At 45.5% G+C, this 23,187-nt stretch overlaps 1 protein-coding gene and 1 long non-coding RNA gene across 2 annotated transcripts in view; one reads left to right on the forward strand and one right to left on the reverse strand.

The window, feature by feature from the left end:
• The window catches only part of LOC141257239 (uncharacterized), a 128,883-nt gene that overhangs the window by 70,690 nt on the left and 35,006 nt on the right, over positions 1 to 23,187 (forward strand). The window lies entirely within an intron of this gene.
• NUP133 (nucleoporin 133) overlaps positions 1 to 23,187 on the reverse strand; it is a 326,459-nt gene that overhangs the window by 70,105 nt on the left and 233,167 nt on the right. Inside the window, exon 21 of the mRNA XM_073671535.1 lies at positions 22,180 to 22,315. Coding sequence (XP_073527636.1) covers positions 22,180 to 22,315 — 136 coding nt within the window. The remainder of the gene's footprint in view (positions 1 to 22,179; positions 22,316 to 23,187) is intronic.

Consider the following 23,187-nt stretch of genomic DNA (forward strand, 5'->3'; position numbering starts at 1 on the left):
TCGTAGGTGATCGGCAGAGTCTCGCGAGACCTGGCTACAAATTGAGGGACCTTTTGATTCAACTGCGAAGCCATTAGATCGACGCTGGGAGTGCCCCATCTCTGACAAATCTGATCGAACAGTTCTGAGTAAAGAGACCACTCACGAGGACAGACCCTGACGACTTATAAAGTCGTCGGCCCAGTATTCAACAACTGCTATGTGGACCGTTGATATTGACGTGACGTTCTGCCCAAGTTAGAATCCATGAGACCTCCAACAGAACATTCTTTCTTCTTGTGCCACCCTGATTTATGCAAGCCACGGCCGTGGCGTTGTCGGATTGAATCCGGAGTGGTTGGCCCTCTAGAAGGTCCTGCCAATGGTGGAGGCTAAGATAGATGGCTCTAATCTTCAATAGGTTGATGGGAAAAGGTCTCCAGGGCATTCCAGTGACCCTGAATGGTGTGATGACGGAAAACTGCTCCCCATCCGAGAAGGTTAGCATCCGTCGTGATGACTAGCCAATGGATAGGGGGGAAAGATCTCCCGAGGCATATGGAGGGGGAGAGGGTCCACCAAGTCAAAAATTGTCTGACTCGAGGAGGCAAGAGAATGTGACAATCCAATAAGGCAGTTCTCTTGTCCCAAGCCGACAGGAGAGCCAATTGGAAAAGACGGGTATGGAACTGGGCAAAGGGAATGGCTTCCATCATGGTGATCGTCTTCCTCAGAACACGCATGCAGAGACGCAAAGGGTGAGGGGATGAACGTAGTAGAACACGGATACCCAGGCTGAGAGCCATGATCTTGTCCTCTGGAAGGAGAATCCTGGCCAGGGAGGTGAAAACATGCCCAGGAAGACTAAACACTGGGACGGAATCAGACACAATTTTGCCCTGTTCACCAGGGCTGTGGAGTCGCTAAGTCAAACCTCTGACTCCAACTCCGACTCCTCAATTTCCATGACACCGACTCATACTCAGACTCCCTCATACACGGCTCATGTTTAAGTGATAATTTTACTGTAGCACAGATTCATCTCAGCTAAAAGTCTAGACTCTTAGATCAGGAATAAAACAGACCTTTTTAGGACATTTCATAACTTTCTCAAATTCTTTGGAGACAGTCCATTTTATACAGACTCCAATTCCGACTCCACAGCCCTGCTGTTCACAATCCAGCCGAGGCGAGCAAGAGCAAGGTGATCTGGAGGCTCTGGCAGCAGTCCCGGTAGGACATCTCCTTGATTAACAAGTTGTCCTGATAGGGGAAGATGACTATCCCCTTGGAGAGAATAATGGCCATGACGGTAGCAATCAACTTTGTGAACACTCTGGGTGCAGAGGCTAGGCAGAATGGGAGAGATGTGAATTGGTAATGGTCCTCCTGGATCACAAAAAGGAGGAATTTCTGATGAGACACGCAAATTGGGACATGAAGGTAAGCATCCTGAATGTCCAACGAGGAGAGAATTTCCTTGGGTTCCATGGAAGAAATAACCCAGTGGAGAGACTCCATTCTAAAATGATGGAGCCGCACCCGCAGGTTCAGGAGCTTGGGATCCAGGATCAGCCGAAGGGAGCCGTCCTTCTTTGGCACAAATAACTTGGAATAACCACCCGTAATTCCAGCTTGTAGGAGAATCGATAGCCTGGAAAGAACTTCAAACATGTGCCGGATCCCTTGGAAGGTGACATGAAAAAGGGACTGTTTAGGTGAGAAGAGAATTCTATCTTGTAGCTTGTGGAGACTAATTCTCTGACCCAGGCGTCGTCAACTGCTGCCAGCCAAGTGTCCCAGAAGAGGAGGAGACTGCCACCCACCCTGAGAGGACTCCCAGGTGGGGGTGAGCAGTCATGCAGAGTTGAATCTGCTAGAACGGGATCCTGAGGGCTTGTTAGGGTGACCCTTTCAGCGCCAGAAAGGGCAGGCCTGTATGACTGACTCCTTCTTTCCCTTTGGGCCAGAGATCTGTCCTACTGAGGTGGGGCTCTGGTAGAGGGAAAGGAGCGAAAAGGACGAAACTGGAGACTGTTTAGAGTTGAATGGAAGTTTGGTTTGGGCTTAGAATGAGGAAGAGAAGTGCTCTTACCACCAGTAGCGTCCGAAATAAGCTGGTCCAGCTTAGATTTGAAGAACCGGGAAGCTTGGAAGGGAAGGTTGGCAAGAGATTTTTTGGAAAGAGGATCAGTGTTCAAAGAATCCTACGTATGGCTACAATACTACTACAGGCCCGAGCTGAACAGATGGCAGAGTCTAGGGTAGCAGAGAGAAGGTATTTTCCCGTATGGGCAATCTGGTCCGCTAGCTCCTCTGGAGGAGCAGAAGAGGTAAGACCCTGAGGAAGTTTTGCCCAAGCGGAGACAGATTTGGGCCTCATGTGGAAGCAAAAAGGGGGCAGAAAGAAGCACCATCAGCCTCAAAGGCTGATTTGTAGAGGGATTCGATCTGTCTGTCCGTGGTATCCTTAAGGGAGGAACCCCTCAGGCAGAGACAAAATAGTCTTAGTGGAAAGTTAGGAGACCGGTGGATCGACAGATGGGGACTCTGACCACCGGTTGACGGGGTCCGGACTAAAGGCGTATAAGACATCTAGAGGTCTCCTCCCAGGGAAGCGCTTGTCAGGGTGTTTCCAGTGTGTGGTGAGAATTCCCTTGAATTCCTTATGACTAGAAAACCTACGGGGGGGGGGGGGGGGGGTACGGTTAGTCATTTTGAAGGGCACAGTGTGGTCTGGGGGGGCACTCTTACTCCTTGATATCGAGGGTCTGATTAACAGCTGTAATGAGGCTGTCGACCGTGTCCCGAAGTTTGGAGTTCTGGTCCGCATCGGAATCTGACTCAGTCGGATTCCTAGTCGTGTCTGGGGGATATTTAGGGAAGAACAGAACCGAAGGCATCTTGAAAGACAGACGGGGATGGAGATTTTGATGTGGGTCCTGCTGGGGGACGCTCGGAGCGGTGGAAGCGGGGGGAGGGGGTGTGGTCTTGTCCTGGGCAGCGGGGTCTCCTGCGAGAATAGCATGGTGGAGGGGCTGCAGGTTAGGCAGAAGGAAGAGGCCTGGCGGACACTTTTTTTTTTTTTTTTTTTTTACAGAAGGCACAGGAGTAGTGGAGTATGTTGGTAGACGGACGGGAGAGAGGTTCACTGAGCCTGTGCATGTGTGAGTGATTGCCTGGGTACTGTTGAGGAGGGCTAATACTGTGTGTAAAAGAGTAGCCTAGGCAAAGTCTACCAGGTATGAGGAAGGATCCTGAGCTGGTCGTAAGAAGCAGCGTCCCCAGGCAGGAGCAGCCGCAATCCAGCAGCGGCGCCATGGGCTCTGTGGTAACCGATTATGGCGGCAGAGAGACAGTCCCGTGCAGGGCACATGAAGACGGAGGGCGGTCCCCATGGAGGGTGCGGGAAGACACCCCATAGACTGTGAGGAGCGTGCGAAGGAAGGCCCGCAAGCTGAATTGGCCGTTTGAAAGAGGGGGCGTGGTTTTGCGGGCAACAGGAGAGCACACAGGTCCCAGTGACGTGGGCCATAACCTGAAGGCGGGTGTGGAGGACCCGAAGCCCGCTGTTATAGGCCGCATGATGGGAAGGAAGAAGGCCGTGTTCGGGAGCAGGCGGAGACCGGGGTCAAAATTTTGAGTGGGGTATAGGAAGCTGTCGGGGCATCAGGAGTATAGTAATGTATGATGCGCCCCTGCCGCTGGGAGAGGAGAGAAGGCAGGTATTGTGACACTAAAATTAATTTGCAATAAGTGGTGCTGGTAGGCTAGTCACTATAACCTGCTTTGAATTAAGGACAGTTACCACTGATTGTCAGAGTGGGGATAAAAACAATAAAAGGTAATTGATTTGCGCTGGTATAGTGGATGAGGCTCATGACAAATAGGTTAAAAAGTAATAGATTTATTTTGGTATAAGTTAAAAAATAACACTGGATAAAAGGATGGTCACTTGTAGCTTGTGAGTTCCAAGCGTAGTTATATTAAACCAGTATGCTCTGGCACGGAGGACCTATAAGAGGAGATGAGAGATCAAATTGTTAGACCTAGTTAAAAGGGTTGGTGATTTTAAGGCGAGATAGATGTGCAGACATATACCTGGTTCAGTGGCACGTACAGTGGATGTCTGGCCAAGGTTAGGTCAGGATGGAGAGCTCTTTGATAAATCCTTTTAGGATAGGTGTAAGGGATGAACGAAGTATGGATGGAATGCAGTAGGTTAGTATATGTAATACACGGTCTAGGAGGACGAGTGGATATGGTAGATACCTTTGTATAGTTGTTCCCGGTAGGCAGGGACAGTTTTATTTATCTCAAACAGGCTGACAGGACAAGGGATTTAAAGGTGGTCAATTACCCTGCATTAGGGCTCTCACCAGATCCAAAAAGAGTGAAGAGGCCCTTGAGGGTCCTTCTTATAGCTGATAAAGGATTATGCTAGGTGTAGAGAGGGAACAGTGGTTAGTAGGAGTGTGTATTAGCTAGACTAGGTAGAGGAGTATATGCACCTATATATCATACCTATAATATACGCCTGTAAGTATTGCCAAGGTATAAATAAAAAGGTGGTACCTATGGATAGTCCGGGGTACCCTGTAGGTGGGATTGGGTAGGTGATCAGCTTGTGATGTACCTGGGGGTGAGCCGATGCTGCTGGAGACGTCCAGGGGTGCTCACGTTGTGGAGGAGAAGGCTGTCTGGCGGCCGGAGCGAGTGCAAAGTCCCGGCTGATGACTACCGCTGCTCGCGTACTTCCGGGTTGGTGCGCCCAGTACTCAGTGGAGACCTGCTAGGACCTGTGTGACGTGGTGGCACGTGACACACACGTGATCCGGGCAGTACGGTGGCTGAATCAGGACCAGTTCCAACGCGTTTCGGAAGCTCCTGCTTCCTTCCTCAGGGATGCTCTTATCTAGCTATGGGGTGCCTTTATATACTATGCAGCAATAGGAGACACCTGATTTATTCATTAAAAGCAAATAATTCGATTTCACTATTCAGTCCTCTTGGCCTAAGAGTGTTCAGCTTAAAAATCCATTGACTTTCTGTTTGTGGCATCATTTTAATAAAATCACCTGATCGCCAGTGTCCTGGTACAATCTGAATGCCTGTCACCTGGATCCCTTGAATGGATCCATTGTGTTTCTCTAGGAAATGTTTGGAGAGTGGGTGGCCTATGTATTTGATACTGCGTAGATGCTCATTAATTCTGACGTTCATGGGACATACATTTTATTACAATGGCACTTTAAGCCATAAATAACCCCTGTGGTTGTGCAAGTCATGAAGTCTGAGATAGGATTTGTATCCTCTCCATGACTAACAGTTTTCGGCTTGTGTGTATCTATTGTTTTGCACATTTTGCATTTCTTACAGGGAAAATAACCTTTAATTTTTTGATTAAATGCTGTAAGAGGTTGGATTCTTGGTTGGTGATTCTTTACAGTAGGGGCTATGATGCTGCCCATATTTTGGGCTTTTTTAAAAATGAATTTTGGTTTACTAGACATCTAATCGCCAAAACACTTTATCATCTTTCAGTATATGCCAATGCTTTTCTACTAATTTTCTAATTAAATGCGTGTTTGAGCAATATGGAGTGATAATATGTATTTTCCCTTCATCCATGACCGCACACCTGATAGAGGATCCGCCCTTCGAGGACAGGAAACCATCTGAAATAAAAGGGTGGCACCTCTCCCCTGCTTCAGTTGGTTTCCTGTCCTTGATGGGAATCCTCAAAGTATCAGGCGAAGAAAGATGGCGGCGCCCTGTGTAATGCCGGCCGGCATGGCAAAAACGATGGCGGTGGATGTGGAAACGACGGCAAGGGGGAGGGGGCTATTCACCGGAGGAGCCCATCTCCCTATTTAAAGGAGCACCTGGGGTCGGAACGCTGCTCAAAGTCCCGATGTAATGTCTGACAGAGTAGCAGCAGCTGTCGCCATGGCCACAGTCGCTACCACCTTCATCACCTCCGTCTGCTCGCCGATCTAGAGGGTCCTGCGGAAGGAGCAGCAGTCGTCCCAGTCAGAAGGGTAAAGCTTCTCAGGACTCCATGGTCTCCAGGAGGGATGCGTCGTGTATCCTGAAACAGTCTTCAATTCCGGTATCCGCAGTGTCTGGGTGAGTGATCTTCGTGAATGTCACTAGATATATTAGCTAATAGGACTCCTATTGTGTATTTAACTCGCCAGGAGGAACCCCGGAAGGTTACTGCCAAGAAGCGGAACAGGGAATGTGCGATATGCAAATGCCCTCTAGCGATAGACTGGCAGAAGGAGCTCTGATCGGACTGCATTCAGAAAACTATTTGTGAGGGTACCCCGGATTTTGCAGCTAGCCTCAGGTCTGCCATCAGATAGGAGGTCGAGGGTTCCCTTAAAACAATTTTGAGGAAAAGAAGAAAAATCATATCTGATCCTTCTTCTGATTCTGACTCCTCTGTGTTATCGGATGGACAGCGTCGTAGTGGGGCCTCATCCTCTTCAGACAGTGACAGAGAGGGGGGGGGGGACCATGCTTCCCTATAGAAGACACCAATAAATTGATAAAGGCTGTCAGAACCACTATGGGGTTAAAGGAAGATAAATCCGTTAGGTCCCTAGAAGACATCATGTTTTCAGGGTTAGAAGAAAAGAAAAAACGCACCTTCCCGGTGAACGTTACGGTCCAAGCACTTATCAATAGAGAATGGAGGAAGCTTGAGAAAGTAGGAGCCTTGCCTTCATCCTCAAAGAGGAAGTATCCCTTTGACCTAAAGGACTCTGAAAACGGGGATAAGGTGCCAAAAATTGACGCTGCGGTGTCTAGATCATCAAAAAGATTGGCACTCCCTCTTGAAGACTCAGGGGTACTTCGAGACCCCTTAGACAAAAAGGTAGATACCTTTTTAAAGCATACTTGGAAATTGCAAGCAGGAGGTCTATAGCCAGTCATTGCAGGAACATGTACCGCTCGTTCCCTTATGATATGGTTACAGCAGCTGGAAGATCAGCTGAAAGATGAAAAGACCTCAAGGGAAAAAATTCTAGCCAACCTTCCCCTGTTACATGGTGCAGCTGCCTTCCTAGCAGATACCTCTGCTGACTCAGTAAAACTGGCAGCTAGGTCGACTGGTTTATCAAACACGGCTAGATGAGCTCTGTGGCTCAAGAAATGCCCTGGGGACTTGCAATCAAAATCTAGATTGTGTTCTATCCCCTGTGACAGACAATTTCTTTTTGGCAAAAAATTGGACGATTTCCTTGAGAAAGCGAGTGACAAAAAAGGAAGGTTCCCTGGGTTTTTGGCGGACGCCAGGAAGACCTATTGTCGGAGGGGGAAATTTAGTAGAGGTCACCCCCCCGGGAGAAAAAAGTAAGTGGGATTTCAAGAACAAGAAAGAGTCCGGATATATGTTCGGCGGTCCCTCTGCCGCCTCCAAAAACCCTCCACAATGACGCTAGGCTACAAGTTGGAGGTAGACTTTCTCAATTTGTTCAGGCCTGGCAAAACCTCTCCTCCAGTCCCTGGGTCCTCAACATAGTGAGAGATGGACTAAGGATTCAACTCCCTCAGCAGCCACGCCGCTAGTTTGTGATAACTCCGGTAAGAAAATCCCCAGACGAACAGCTGGCTCTAGAATCAGATCTTGAGCCTGTTGAACAAACGAGTGTTATGCAAAGTTCCGGTCAGTCAAGAAGGAAGGAGATTTTATTCCCCTCTCTTTCTAATAAAAAAAAACGGACGGTTCATTCAGAACTATTATAAATCTAAAAGGCCTCAACCGATTTGTAGACAACCATACATTCAAAATGGAATCAAAAAATTCAACAATAAAGCTTCTTTTTCACAATTGTTTTATGGCATTGATAGATCTCAAAGATGCGTATTATCACGTCCCAATTCACCCAGATCATCAAAAGTATCTAAGGGTTGCTCTTTACACCCAAGGAAGTTGCAGACACTTCCAGTTCCAAGCTCTTCCCTTCGGGTTGTCGATTGCTTTAAGGGTATTCACCAAACTGATAGCCGAGGTGACAGCCTTTCTTCGCATTCAAAATACAGTCATAATACCATATTTGGACAACTTCCTTACAGTGGGGAATTCAGAGAGCCACTGTATTTTACAGCTGAATCAAGTCATGGCTGTCTTGCAGAACTTAGGCTGGATGGTCAATACCCAAAAATCAAGGCTAGAACCCGCAAGGGTCCAGGCCTCTCTGGGGTTTACTCTAAACTCCGAGTGTCAGACTTGTCTTCTACCCAACAGCAAAATAGACAAAGTCACAAATTTGGTCTCAGCAGCCATACACACCCCAGACATGTTCTTAAGGAAGGCTATATCCCTGCTAGGTACTCTAACATCATGCATTCCGGCAATCAAGTGGGCCCAATTTCACACAAGAAACCTTCAGTGGGAAATCTTGTCAGCACAAAGATTGTTAAAAGGGTATTTAGAAGGAAAGGTATTTAGAAGGAAAGATATATCTCTCCTTGCGAACCAGGAACGCCCTCTTGTGGTGGACAGACAGGTCAAATTTATATTTGGGGGTCCAGTGGGACACACCAGTATAAAACATCATCATGACCGATGCAAGCTACTCAGGGTGGGGCGCACACCTGGCAAATCACAATTTAAGGCTCTAGGTAATTCCTAGAGGAAAAAAAGAGTCATCAAATCAAAAAGAGCTATGGGCCATAAGGAACGCTTTAGAAGGCTTCCTCCCTTTACTCCAGGGTCGTCATGTTCGGATTATGTCGGACAACAGAACCACTGTGGCCTACATAAACCACCAGGGGGGAACAAGATCTCATTCTCTTCTGGAAGCAGTAGGCAGGCTTTTTCAAATAGCGAAGCAAAATCTTCTGTCTCTTACGGAGCTACATACAGTACAGACCAAAAGTTTGGACACACCTTCTCATTGAAAGATTTTTCTGTATTTTCATGACTTTGAAAATTGTACATTCACACTGAGGGCATCAAAACTATGAATTAACACATGTGGAATTATATACTTAACAAAAAAGTGTGACACAACTGAAAATATGTCTTATATTCTAGGTTCTTCAAAGTAGCCACCTTTTGCTTTGATGACTGCTTTGCACACTCTTGGCATTCTCTTGATGAGCTTCAAGAGGTAGTCACCAGAAATTGTCTTCCAACAGCCTGGAGGTGTGTTTGGGGTCATTGTCCTGTTTAAAAATAAATGATGGTCCAACTAAACGCAAACCGGATGGAATAGCATGCCGCTGCAATATGCTGTGGTAGCCATGCTGGTTCAGTATGCCTTCAATTTTGAATAAATCCCCAACAGTGTCACCAGCAAAGCACCCCCACACCATCACACCTCCTCCTCTGGTCTAATGTCCATTCCTTGTGTTCTTTAGCCCAAACAAGTCTCTTCTGCTTGTTGCCTGTCCTTAGCAATGGTTTCCTAGCAGCTATTTTACCATGAAGGCCTGCTGCACAAAGTCTCCTCTTAACAGTTGTTGTAGAGATGTGTCTGCTGCTAGAACTCTGTGTGGCATTGACCTGGTCTCTAATCTGAGCTGCTGTTAACCTGCCATTTCTGAGGCTGGTGACTCGGATAATCTTATCCTCAGAAGCAGAGGTGACTCTTGGTCTTCCTTTCTTGGGGCGGTCCTCATGTGAGCCAGTTTCTTTGTAGCGCTTGATGGTTTTTGCAACTGCACTTGGGGACACTTTCAAAGTTTGGCCAATTTTTCGCACTGACTGATCTTCATTTCTTAAAGTAATGATGGCCACTCATTATTCTTTACTTAGCTGCTTTTTTCTTGCCATAATACAAATTCTAACAGTCTATTCAGTAGGACTATCAGCTGTGTATCCACCTGACTTCTGTACAACACAACTGATGGTCCTAACTCCATTTATAAGGCAAGAAATCCCACTTATTGAACCTGACAGGGCACACCTGTGAAGTGAAAACCATTTCCGGTGACTACCTCTTGAAGCTCATCAAGAGAATGCCAAGAGTGTGCAAACCAGTCATCAAAGCAAAAGGTGGCTACTTTGAAGAACCTAGAATATAAGACATATTTTCAGTTGTTTCACACTTTTTTGTTAAGTATATAATTCCACATGTGTTAATTCATAGTTTTGATGCCTTCAGTGTGAATGTACAATTTTCAAAGTCATGAAAATACAGAAAAATCTTTAAATGAGAAGGTGTGTCCAAACTTTTGGTCTGTACTGTATATGATGCATAGAAAACATGAGAGCAGACTTCCTAAGCTGCAACAAGTTGAGACAATTGGAATGGACCCTGAATCCCAGAATATTCCATCAGATAGTACAGCTGTGGGGTCTACCAGAGATAGATTTGTTCGCCGACAAAAAGAACAGGAAAGTGGAGAAGTTCTGCTCACTAGACCCAAGGGGAAACCCATTGGCAATAGATGCTTTCCAGATTCCTTGGAGCTTCAAGTTGGCCTATGTCTTCCCTCCAATAGCTATGATACCTCTGGTAGTGAGGAAGATCAGGAAGGATCAAGTGAGAGTGATTCTCATAGCCCCCTTCTGGCCAAAGAGACCATGGTTTCTCCCTTTTGTGGATGAGGTCATGATCAGACCCATGGATCCTACCAGAGACCCCAGACCTTCTAGCTCAGGGACCAATATTCCACTCTCAAGTGAAGGGTTTCCACCTAGCACCGTGGAATTTGAGAGGGCAATATTGAGGGGCAAAGGTTTTTCATCAGGTTTAGTGTCTACTCTATTAAGAAGTAGAAAGCCCCTAACCACCAAAAACTATGTTAGAACATGGAGAAAATTTTTAGATTTCCTAGGAAAGCCTTTAAGCCAAAAACCTCCAATTAATTCCATCCTGGAGTTCTTACAGAAAGGGTTTGCATTAGGTCTGGCTACCAGTAGACTTAAGGTCCAGGTTTCTGCCTTGGGTGCGCTGTATAACCATAACCTTGCAGCCAATAAATGGATTACAAGGTTCATTAAATCTTGTGGTAGATCTAGGTCAGTCTCAATACCCAAAGTTCCTCCATGGAACCTGAATTTTGTACTTGACGCCCTAAGTATGGAACCCTTTAAACCAGTTCAGGAGTTGTCTGCAAAATAGATAACTCTCAAAACAATTATTTTGGTAGCTTTAACATCGGCCCGTAGGGTAAGTGATTTGCAGACCATATCCATAAATCCTCCATATTCACAAATATTTGAGAATAGAATAGTATTGAGGCCTGATCCAGCCTACCTTCCTAAGGTTGCGCTCAAGTTTCATAGATCTCAGGAAATTGTTCTGCCCTCCTTTTGTAACAAACCGAAGACCCCAGGGGAATAAAAGTTTCATAACCTTGACGTTAGAAGGGCTCTATTACAACACATAAAAGTAACTAGCCAGTGGAGCCGTAGCCAATCCCTGTTCATAGCCTTCCAGGGGAGTAGGAAGGGTTATGGGGTGACAAAAGCAACTATAGCCAGATGGATTAGGGAGGCCATTTGCTTAGCCTACACGACTAATAACACCCCCCGATCCCTGACGGCATCAAGGCTCACTCCATGAGAGCAGTGGCTACCTCCTGGGCAGAGAAGGCAGAGGTATCGATAGATAATATCTGTAAGACCGCTACATGGTCATCACCATCTACCTTTTTTCAAACACTACCGTTTGGATCTATCCTGCCTATCTGACTTAAGCTTGGTGAAAGGGTGCTGCAATCATCAATATCCAACACCCTAGAATTGCTGCCTTCTACCACCTGCCAAAGATACACAAAAATCCTCTGGGAAGATCTATCATTTCTGGGATCCAATGCCAAACTTTCCAGGTTTGTAGACCACCACCTCCAAGACTTAGTACCCCTACTGCCTTCCCATCTAAAAGACAGCAAGCATGCTATCCAGATACTAAATGAGATTTCTTGGCAGGAACACTATATCTTGGGTACTATGGACATAACCTCCGTATATACTATTATCCAACATAAAAAAGGATGCGAAGCCTCCAACATCAAAAAATGCCTCTTGAACAAAGTACATTCATCACAGAAAGTAAGAATTTCATTCTTACCCATAATTACTTTCAATACGAGGACTACTACTCCCAGCAGTAGGGGACCGCCATGGGGACCAGGATCGCGCCCAGTTACACCAACCTTAATGTGGGTAGGTGGGAGCCCACCACCATCCACCCGGGTGGGGTACTGCGCGCAAACCTGGTCCTATCACAGATTTATAGACGACATCCTATTTATCTGGTCAGTAGACCAATTGTCCCTACAAGATTTCCTTCAGGAAATAAACAATAATACTTTTTACCTAAATTTCACCTCCACCATCAGTACTAAGTCGGTCAATTTCCTTGACCTTAATATTTATATTGAAAAAAAACATATCCATACTCTCATATATTGTATATTGTAAACCCACAGATGCTAATAGTTATATCTCAACCAAAAGTTGTCATCTCCCGAGCTGGCTTTTAAATGTACCCCGTAGTCAGTATCTAATACTGCACAGAAACTGCTCTAAAGACCAGGATTTTAAACAAGAAGCAGACGACCTCACTAAAAAATTACTAGAAAAGGGATATGATGCACGATTCCTGAAAAATACCATGAACAAGGTGGCTGCTATACCACGGGAAAAGCTTCTGAATAAACCTGCCAACACCAAACCTGAATTGAACATGTATGCTTTGAATATACCTATTATCACTCCATATTGCTCAAACACGCATTTAATTAGAAAATTTGTAGAAAAACATTGGCATATACTGAAAGATGATAAAGTGATTTGGCGATCAGATGTCTAGTAAACCAAAATTCATTTTTAAAAAAGCCCAGAATATGGGCAGCATCATAGCCCCTACTGTAAAGAATCACCAACCAAGAATCCAACCTCTTACAGCATTTAATCAAAAAATTAAAGGTTATTTTCCCTGTAAGAAATGCAAAATGTGCAAAACAATAGATACACACAAGCCGAAAACTGTTAGTCATGGAGAGGATACAAATCCTATCTCAGACTTCATGACTTGCACAACCACAGGGGTTATTTATGGCTTAAAGTGCCATTGTAATAAAATGTATGTGGGGGCGGACCAAACGTCCCATGAACGCTAGAAATAATGAGCATCTACGCAGTATCAAATACATAGGCCACCCACTCTCCAAACATTTCCTTGAGAAACCCAATGGATCCATTGAAGGGATCCAGGTGACAGGCATTCAAATTGTACCAGAACACTGGCGATCAGGTGATTTTATTAAAATGATGCCACGAACAGAAAGCCAATGGATTTTTAAGCTGAACACTCTTAAGCCAAGAGGACTGAATAGGGAAATCGAATTATTTGCTTTTAATGAATAAATCAGGTGTCTCCTATTGCTGCATAGTATATAAAGGCACCCCATAGCTAGATAAGAGCATCCCTGAGGAAGGAAGCAGGAGCTTCCGAAACGCGTTGGAACTGGTCCTGATTCAGCCACCGTACTGCCCGGATCACGTGTGTGTCACGTGCCACCACGTCACACAGGTCCTAGCAGGTCTCCACTGAGTACTGGGCGCACCAACCCGGAAGTACGCGAGCAGCGGTAGTCATCAGCCGGGACTTTGCACTCGCTCCGGCCGCCAGACAGCCTTCTCCTCCACAACGTGAGCACCCCTGGACGTCTCCAGCAGCATCGGCTCACCCCCAGGTACATCACAAGCTGATCACCTACCCAATCCACCTACAGGGTATCCACTCGTCCTCCTAGACCGTGTATTACATATACTAACCTACTGCATTCCATCCATACTTCGTTCATCCCTTACACCTATCCTAAAAGGATTTATCAAAGAGCTCTCCATCCTGACCTAACATTGGTCAGACATCCACCGTACGTGCCACCGAACCAGGTATATGTCTGCACATCTATCTCGCCTTAAAATCACCAACCCTTTTAACTAGGTCTAACAATTTGATCTCTCATCTCCTCTTATAGGTCCTCCGTCCCAGAGCATACTGGTTTAATATAACTGCGCTAGGAATACACAAGCTACAAGTGACCATCCTTTTATCCAGTGTTATTTTTTAACTTATACCAAAATAAATCTATTACTTTTTAACCTATTTGTCGTGAGCCTCATCCACTATACCAGCGCAAATTAATTACCTTTTATTGTAGGCATTCTGACACTGCCCAGTGAGTTGGTGGATAGAGGAGAGGAGGCACGGTACCTGTGACACTGCAGAGGTACTGCCATGGTGTCCAGGAGCCTGTTCTCCACATCTTGAAATGGCATCAGGAGCCCTGGGGAAAGAAGATGGTGGTGTGGTAGCTGGAGGACATCCATCCAGCACCATCTTGTTCCCTGACGGTGAAGAAGACTGTATCAACCCCTGGGGAGGGGGGAAGGTCACTGCTTGTGGCACAGTCTTTCTCCGAGGAGAGGGCTGAGGGTGGGAAAAGGCAAGAACCAAACCGCTATGATTGTCCTGAACACCGCGAGGTGACAGGGAAAGGGTCCTGCCTCGCAGACAAGAGAGTGGGCGATGTGGGCGACACCACATTGCTCTCTCGGTCGTACCTGTGTGGGTGACATTACACCGTTACCATGGGAAGAAAAATCTGAAAGAAAAAAGATTAATAAAACAGACCAGGGTACCTAAATGGAAAAAAAGACGGATCTGGGATCCAGGGCCGGCGTCAGCACCCGGCGCACCCGGGCAAATGCCGGGGCCCTGAGCAGGCAGAGGGGCCCACTGGCGGTCGCGCACCCCGCTGGGCTACGGGCGGAGGAGAGCGGTGTCAGCGCCCGCCCTTCTCCGCCGCTTGCTCAGGGCCCCGGCAGCTGGATACTTACCTCTCCCCGTGCCTCCGCAGATCAGCTGTCTTCCTGCTCTGCGCTCCCTGTGACGTCTCAGGTCAGAGGGCGCGGTGACATCTTTACACCGCGCCCTCCCCTGAGCCGTCACAGGGAGCGCTGAGCGGGAAGACGCCGACAACACTGGAGTTCGGACCAGAGCAGCGCGCAGCAGGTGAGGAGAAGGGAGGTGAGTATTTTTTTTTTTTAATGTATGGAGGCATGGGGCAGTATAAAGAGAAGGGGGGGGGTGGCATCCTCCATGGAGCATTATAAAGAGAGGGGGGGGGGGCATCCTGCATGGGGCATTATAAAGAGAGGGGGGGACATCCTGCATGGGGCATTATAAAGAGGGGGGGGGTGACATCCTGCATGGGGCATTATAAGGTGGGGAACAGCCTGCATGGGGCATTATAAAGGGGGGGGGCAGCCTGCATAGTGCATTATGTGGGGGGTAACAGCCTGCATGGAGCATTATAAGGGGGGGGGGCAGCCTGTATGGGGCATTATGTGGGGGGTAACAGCCTGCATGGAGCATTAAAGGGGGGGGGGCCTGTATGGGGCATTATGTGGGGGGTAACAGCCTGCATGCAGCATTATAAGGGGGGGGACAGCCTGTATGGGGTATTATGTGGGGGGTAACAGCCTTATATGGGGGCCAATATCCTGTATGGAGCGTTATAAGGGGACCGTTATGCTGTATGGAGAGTTATATGGGGGCCAGTATCCTGTATGGAGTTTTATAAGGGGACCAGTATCCTGTATGGAGCGTTATATGGGGGCCAGTATCCTGTGTGGAGCTTTATAAGGGGACCAGTATCCTGTGTGGAGCCTTATATGGGGGCCAGTATTCCGTATGGAGCCTTATATGGGGGCCAGTATTCCGTATGGAGCCTTATATGGGGGCCAGTATTCCGTATGGGGCCTTATATGGGGGCCAGTATTCCGTATGGGGCCTTATATGGGGGCCAGTATTCCGTATGGGGCCTTATATGGGGGCCAGTATTCCGTATGGGGCCTTATATGGGGGCCAGTATTCAGCATGGAACCTTATATGGGGGCCAGTATTCCGTATGGAGCCTTATATGGGGGCCAGTATTCCGTATGGAGCCTTATATGGGGGCCAGTATTCCGTATGGAGCCTTATATGGGGGCCAGTATTCCGTATGGAGCCTTTTATGGGGGCCAGTATTCCGCATGGGGCCTTATATGAGGGCCAGTATTCCGCATGGAGCCTTATATGGCGGCCAGTATTCCGTATGAAGCATTATATGGGGGCCAGTATTCCGTATGGAGCCTTATATGGCGGCCAGTAATCCGTATGGAGCCTTATATGGGGGCCAGTATTCCGTATGGGGCCTTATATGGGGGCCAGTATCCTGTATGGGGCCTTATATGGGGGCCAGTATCCTGTATGGAGCCTTATATGGCAGCCAGTATCCTGTATGGAGCCTTATATGGGGGCCAGTATTCCTTATGGGGCCTTATATGGGGGCCAGTATTCCGTATGGAGCATTATATGGGGGCCAGTATTCCTTATGGGGCCTTATATGGGGGCCAGTATTCCGTATGGAGCGTTATATGGGGGCCAGTATTCCGTATGGGGCCTTATATGGGGGCCAGTATTCCGTATGAAGCGTTATATGGGGGCCAGTATTCCGTATGGAGCCTTATATGGGGGTCAGTATTCCTTATGGGGCCTTATATGGGGGCCAGTATTCCGTATGGAGCATTATATGGGGGCCAGTATTCTGTGTGGAGCGATTCACCGGTTTCTGAGCTATTGTGGAATTTACAATAGATATCGGTTATATAATGTAAGAAGTGAAATCTTTGCATTGTAATATATATATATATATATATATATATATATATATATATATATATATATATATATATATATATATATATATATATATATATATATATATATATATATATATATATAATAGCCCGGGGCCCAGAAAAACCTGGAGCCGGCCCTGCTGGGATCAGATCCAGGTCCGCCTCCTACTGACACTAAGCTTAAACTGACGAGCTTAGTGCCAGTCGGTGGGTGTATATTGTTGAGGAGGAGCTAATTCTTTTTTTTTTTTAGCCTAGTGTCAGCCTCCTAGCGACAGCAGCATACACCCATAGTTACCTGTGTCACCCAATGAGGCGATAAAGAAATGCACTTTCCTCAGATGCTTCATTCGGCAACAAAGGAAACCACGAGACATCCCAAAGCAGTCCTGTGGGTGAGACATCTATGAATAAGTGAGGCAAATCCCTTAAGCTGTCATCTCAGCAACTGCCACTTGCAACACTTTCTGTTCAGACTTGCAACCACTGAAGCAAAAGTGTGAACCCTGTAAAATTTTGTGAAAATGTGGACGGGGGCCCAAGTAGAAGCATTGGAAAGCTCCAAAACAGATGCCTGATGGAGAAGAGCCAAAGAGAATTGCCCCACTGACTCTGAATTTTGGCTGTCGGTGGACCTGTGTGAAGGTTTTTTTGCACATCAGACTGACATTTCATTGATACCATTATGGGCTAAATAGGACATTTTGATCGCTTTTTATTGCATTTTGTGGTGAGGAATTGCTGAGTCCAAAACAGCCAATTCAATACATTTTATTAATTCATTCAATTAACATACTTGCTGAATAATTTTTATTTTTTACATTTTGCCATTTTTATTTTTTAGGTAAAAAAAGGCAGGGATTTAAACTTTTATATATTTTTTTATAAAATGTTTAACCCCTTAACCCCCGAGGGTGGTTTGCACGTTAATGACCAGGCCAATTTTTACAATTCTGACCACTGTCACTTTATGATGTAATGCCTCGAACGCTTCAACGGATTCCCCTGATTCTGAGATTGTTTTTTCGTGACGTATTGTACTTCATGATTGTGGTAAAATATCTTCGATATCACTTGCGTTTATTTGTGAAAAAAATCGGAAATTTGGCGAAAATTTTGCAATTTTCAAAATTTTTATTTTTATGCCCTTAACTTAGAGAGATATGTCACACAAAATAGTTAATAAATAACATTTCCCACATGTCTACTTTACATCAGCACAATTTTGGAACAAAAAAAAAAAAATTAAGTAGGGAGCTATAAGGGTTAAAAGTTGACCAGCGATTTCTCATTTTAACAACAAAATTTACAAAACCATTTGATGTGACTTTGAGGGGTCTTTAAGACAGAAATACCCAAAAGTGACACCATTCTAAAAACTGCACCCCTCAAGGTGCTCTAAACCACATTCAAGAACTTTATTAACCCTTCAGGTGCTTCACAGGAATTTTTGGAATGTGGAAGAAAACAATGAACATTTAACTTTTTTCACAAAAATGTTACTTTAGACCCAAATTTTTTTATTTTCGCACGGGTAACAGGAAAAAATGGACCCCAAAATTTGTGCAATTTCCCCGGAGCACACAGATACCCCATGTGTGAGGAAAAACCACTGTTTGGGCGCACGGCAGGGCTCTGAAGGGAAGGAGCGCCATTTGACTTTTTGAATGTAAAATTTGTTTGAATAATTAGCGGACGCCATGTTGCGTTTGGAAGCCCCTGACGTGCCTAAACAGTGAAAACCCCCCACAAGTGACACCATTTTGTAAACTAGACTCCTTAGGAAACTTATCTAGATGTGTGGTGAGCACCCTGAACCCCCAAGTGCTTCACAGAAGTTTATAACATTGAACCGTAAAACTAACATTTTCACATTTTTTCAACAAAAATGTTTTTCAGCCCCCAATTTTGCATTTTCACAAGGGTAACAGGTTGCGTTTGGGGAGTCCCTGATGTGCCTAAATAGTGGAAACCACCCCACCCTCCCCCCACAAGTGACCCCATTTTGGAAACTACACCCCTCATGGATTTTATCAAGGGGTATAGTGAACATTTTGAGCCCAGAGGTACGACACAGAATTTGATAACATTAGGTCATCATATTGAATAAGTTGTCATTAGTCTTGAGTGCAAGTGCTCGCTATTTGAGTATGCATCAGGTACTAGGGTATGCACCAAGTATCGGGGGTGCTCAGGTGACATGCTCGAGTCCCTGCCCCGCATGTTTTTTTTTTATTAGACACCCAAAAAAAACATGCGGGGATCGCTTGTGCATGGCAGGCAATTCCCGCAAGGTTTTTTTTGGCTGTATAACAGCTGCAAAACATTTGGGGCGGAGACTCGAGCATATCACTCGAGCACCCGCCATACTCTGCGCATACCCAAGCACCCGACGCAAACTCAAGTAGCAAGTACTTGCGCTCACTAGTCGCCATATCGTCATTTTTTTTCTTTATTTCTGAAAAAATCCCAACCTGAACCCTAGTCCCAACCCCAACCCTAAAGTTTATTTTTTTACGCCGTTCCTCGTGTGGTATAAGTGATTAGACAGCGTTATTTTTGGGTCGGTGCAATTACAGCGATGCCAGATACATATTGGGTTTTTATGATTGACAGTTGTCACACACTAAAAGACGCATTTTTTTGTAAAGACTAGTTTTTGCATCGCCATATTTTGAGAGCTATAATTTTTCCATATTTCGGCCGACAGTCATGTGACTGCTTGTTTTTTTGCAGGACAAGTTGACGTTTTTATCGGTATCATTTTCGGGCAAATGATGCGGAAAGACTACTACTCCCTCTCATCCGACCGCCGCTCCTGCTGATAACAGAGAGAATGGCGTGACTGGGAGGAGCAGTAGTCTGCTCTGCCAAGCCTGCAGTAGTAGAAAAAAAAAAGAACAAAGAAAAAAGAAAAACCTTTATACTCACCTGTTCGGCAGCCCCAGGTGTCGTCGTGGTCCCCGGTGGCGATCATCTCCTCCTGGCGTCACGTGACCGATCAGCTGAGCACTCATGTCACTGCAGGTACTGTACTGTCAGGACAAGAATGCTCCCATGGTGGTTAGCTCACCGAGGCTGATCAGCTGATCTTCAGCTAATGAACCTTAGCGACCTCCTGCAGCAATGCACACTCACAGGAGTGATTTTACACCCCTGTCAGTATACTTTGTTGGCTTCTACAGCAGTGACATCAGTGATGGCTGATGCCACTGCTGTAGAAGTGACACCGACTGTCGAGGGACAATCAGCAGTAATTGTGGACTGTGTCGTGACGGCGGACAGGTGAGGGATATGGTTGTTGTTTTTTTTCTTTACTTTTTTTCAGAAGATCGAGGGCTTCAAGGACTTGGTAAAATAAAACATTTTTAAATACCATGTGTTTTTTATTTCATTAAAATACTTTATTCTGGCCGTGTATTTATTGAAAAAGTGCCGACAACTTTACTATGCGGTTAGTAATAGGGGCGTCTTATAGACTCCCTCCATTACTAACCTGGGCTTCACGTCAGCCGCCAATACAAGGCTGACGTGAACCCCAAACCCACCACAACAGGGCAATAGGAAGAGCGAGGCTAAGCACCAGGTTTGGCGCATCTTATGGATGTGCCATTTCTGGGACTGCTGAGGGGTGATATTAAAAGCCGCAAAGGGGGCTAGTATCCATGGCCCCTTCCCTGGCTATTAATGTCAGCCGGCGGCTGTCTAGTTGAGCCTTTGCGGGTTAGATTTTATAGGGGGACCCCACATCAATTTTTTTTCAGGGGTACCCTGCAATGTAGCCAGTAAAGGCTAACCAAACAGCTGTGGGCTGATATTAATAGTCAGGGAACATTGTTGGCTAATGACCCCATCCCCGGCTACTAATATCAGCCCCCAGCGGTCGGCTTTCCCTCTGCTGGTTCTAAAAATGATGTGGGAGCCCATGCCATTTATTTTATTTATTTATTTTTTTAATTTAGGCTCTGTACCCACGATCCGGACATAGCAGCGCTTTGGACGCATATTTTTTGTTGCGTCCAAAACATTTCATTCAATTGAACGCAGGTAAATCCACATGTGTCCACTGAACCATGCAGATTTACTGCATTCAATAGTTCCTAGGTCAAATTTTTGTTGCAGAGACTAGCGACTCCGCAAGAGAATTTGACATGCTGCGGTCCTGAAAGACACGCCGCATTTCAGTGTCCAAATGAGATCTGCAGCTTCAGACGCACGAATAGTGGACATGGGATTTCTAGAGATCCCATCTACTATTCTGTAAAATCTGGACGCTGCGGGTTTGGCGCTGTATAGACATGCAGCGTCAAACCTGAAGCTGCTCCTGACCGTGGCCAGGTATCCAAATTCACCGCAGCACGTCAATTTCTGTAGTGGACACGCTAGTCCCCGCTGCAGATTTAGACCGATTGAAATGTCATTATATGCAATGAATTTACATGTATCGACAACAAAAGTGTGGCATTAGAACACCGTGCTGTGCACATGCTACGGAAATTTCCGCTGCGGATTATCATTGCGGAAAAATAAGCAGCATGTCCATTAATTTTGCGGACACGCAGCGTAATCGCCGCCATTGACTTGCATTGGACTGCGTGACATCCGCATGACTACATCTGCACATGCGGATATCACACGGTTCAATGTGCGGATGGTACCGAGGTCTGGAGGAGAGGAGACTCTCATCCAGACCCGGGTACCATAGTACCTGTAAAATAAAGGAATTTAAAATAAAAAATAAAGATTATACTTACCTTCTGATGTCCTCCCGGTGTTTTCTCCCCTTCGTCTGGTCTGCTCTATGGATCGAAGTGTTGTGAAGGACCTGCCATGACGTCATTGAGTCATGTGACCTGTCACATGACTCAATGACGTCACCGCAGGTCTTTCACACCACCGCGAGCCGCCCAAGACACCGGACGCAGCAGAGAAAACACCGGGAGGACATAGGAAGGGGAGTATAATCTTTTTTTTACTTTTTACCATCATTATTCTTTTTTTTTTTTAACTATTACTTGGTCACACTATATTAATCCATGCCGGTTGCATGGATTTATATAGTGTGACCAAGTTGTCAAGCACTTTTCCAAGTGATGCTAAAATCAGAAATGCATGCAAAAACGCTTGACAAACGCTTCTACCTGGCAGGAAAAAAGCATGTAAAAACTGCATGCGTTTTTCCTGCCAGGGAGAAGCGGAAAAAATATGTAGCATTTCTGCATCGTGGGCACATAGCCTAACTCAAGGACACATTCAGCCAATTTGTATCCAAGATGCAGAAACGCTCAGGAAATTTCTGCTTCAAATCCTGATCATGCGCACACAGCCAAAAGGTACAATGTTGTACTTCCTCCTGTAATCAGAGTCTTAAATTATGTTAACTGCACTGAGATTTCCTTCTTTTCTGGGAGGACCATGTTGATGAAGTGGACTTATTCCATACAAAATATGATTTCACACAGTCATTTCAATTATGCATACATATGGACAGGTTTGCATTTACAAAATGGAGCATTAAAAAAAGTAAATAAAAAGTATACCTTCAATTTTATCCTGCAGTACATCTTCATGAAAATCCGATGCTAATGCAGCCAATTTACTCAAGCCCAACAGTGTTTTCTTTTTGCAGAAGTATCGAGATTCCATATTTGACAGAGTTTTCAGCGTTCTATGAGCCTGCAATAAGGAGACAAAGTCAAGACAAAGGAAAGGCAACAAACAAAAAACCAAGCTTGCATTACATGACCAAAATAAAAAGAAATAATTTGTAAACAATTAGGCTATTGATAATTGATATATTAGAATTACAGCCAAAGTGTGTGATTAGCTAAGCACATGTTATGGCTACCAAAAATGCTCAGTATTAAGTATTCAAGATTTCTTGCATTAAGGGTATGTGCACAAGTTGAGTAAAATTTCTGCACCATTTCTGCATCTCTTGGCAGGAAAAAAACAGCAGCAAAAACAATTTTTTTTGGCAACACAGTCAAAAATGCACAGAGAATTGACATGCTGCAGATTATTTTCTGCACCAAATCTGCAGGTCAAAAATACTCAACGTGTGCATGACACTTCAGGTTTCTCTTTCACTTTGCTGGCATCAGGTTGTCACAAATCTGCGCAGAAAAAAAATGAAAAATTAACCAAATCTGCAACATGTGCACAGATCCTAAAGGGAACCTGTCAGTAGGATCACCCCTCCTAAGCAGTCTATATGCACATGTAGTCATAGGAAGCTGAATAAAATGTGAAATCTGATGTCTTATTCCAGAGAAATCCACATTTTTCTTACATGAGAATCAGTCTCCAGGGCTTATTCTAAATAAAAAGGAGTGTTATCAGTGTGAGACATATAATGGCTGACACTCTGCTCTCATAAATCACACAAAGCTCTGCAGTGAGATCACAACTAACAGTACAGAAGAGGAAAAACAGTACAGCAGAAGCGAACTGACTCACATTACAATAGTGCTGGTAGCTCTGCTGCAGAGTTGTACCTAATTATAATTAACAGTACAGCAGAGTTGAACCTTGTCGCATTACAAACC

Source organism: Phyllobates terribilis, unplaced genomic scaffold (genome assembly GCF_046119375.1).
Source record: "Phyllobates terribilis strain yellow unplaced genomic scaffold, ASM4611937v1 Scaffold_3__8_contigs__length_932513732, whole genome shotgun sequence".
Taxonomy (NCBI): Eukaryota; Metazoa; Chordata; class Amphibia; order Anura; family Dendrobatidae; genus Phyllobates; species Phyllobates terribilis.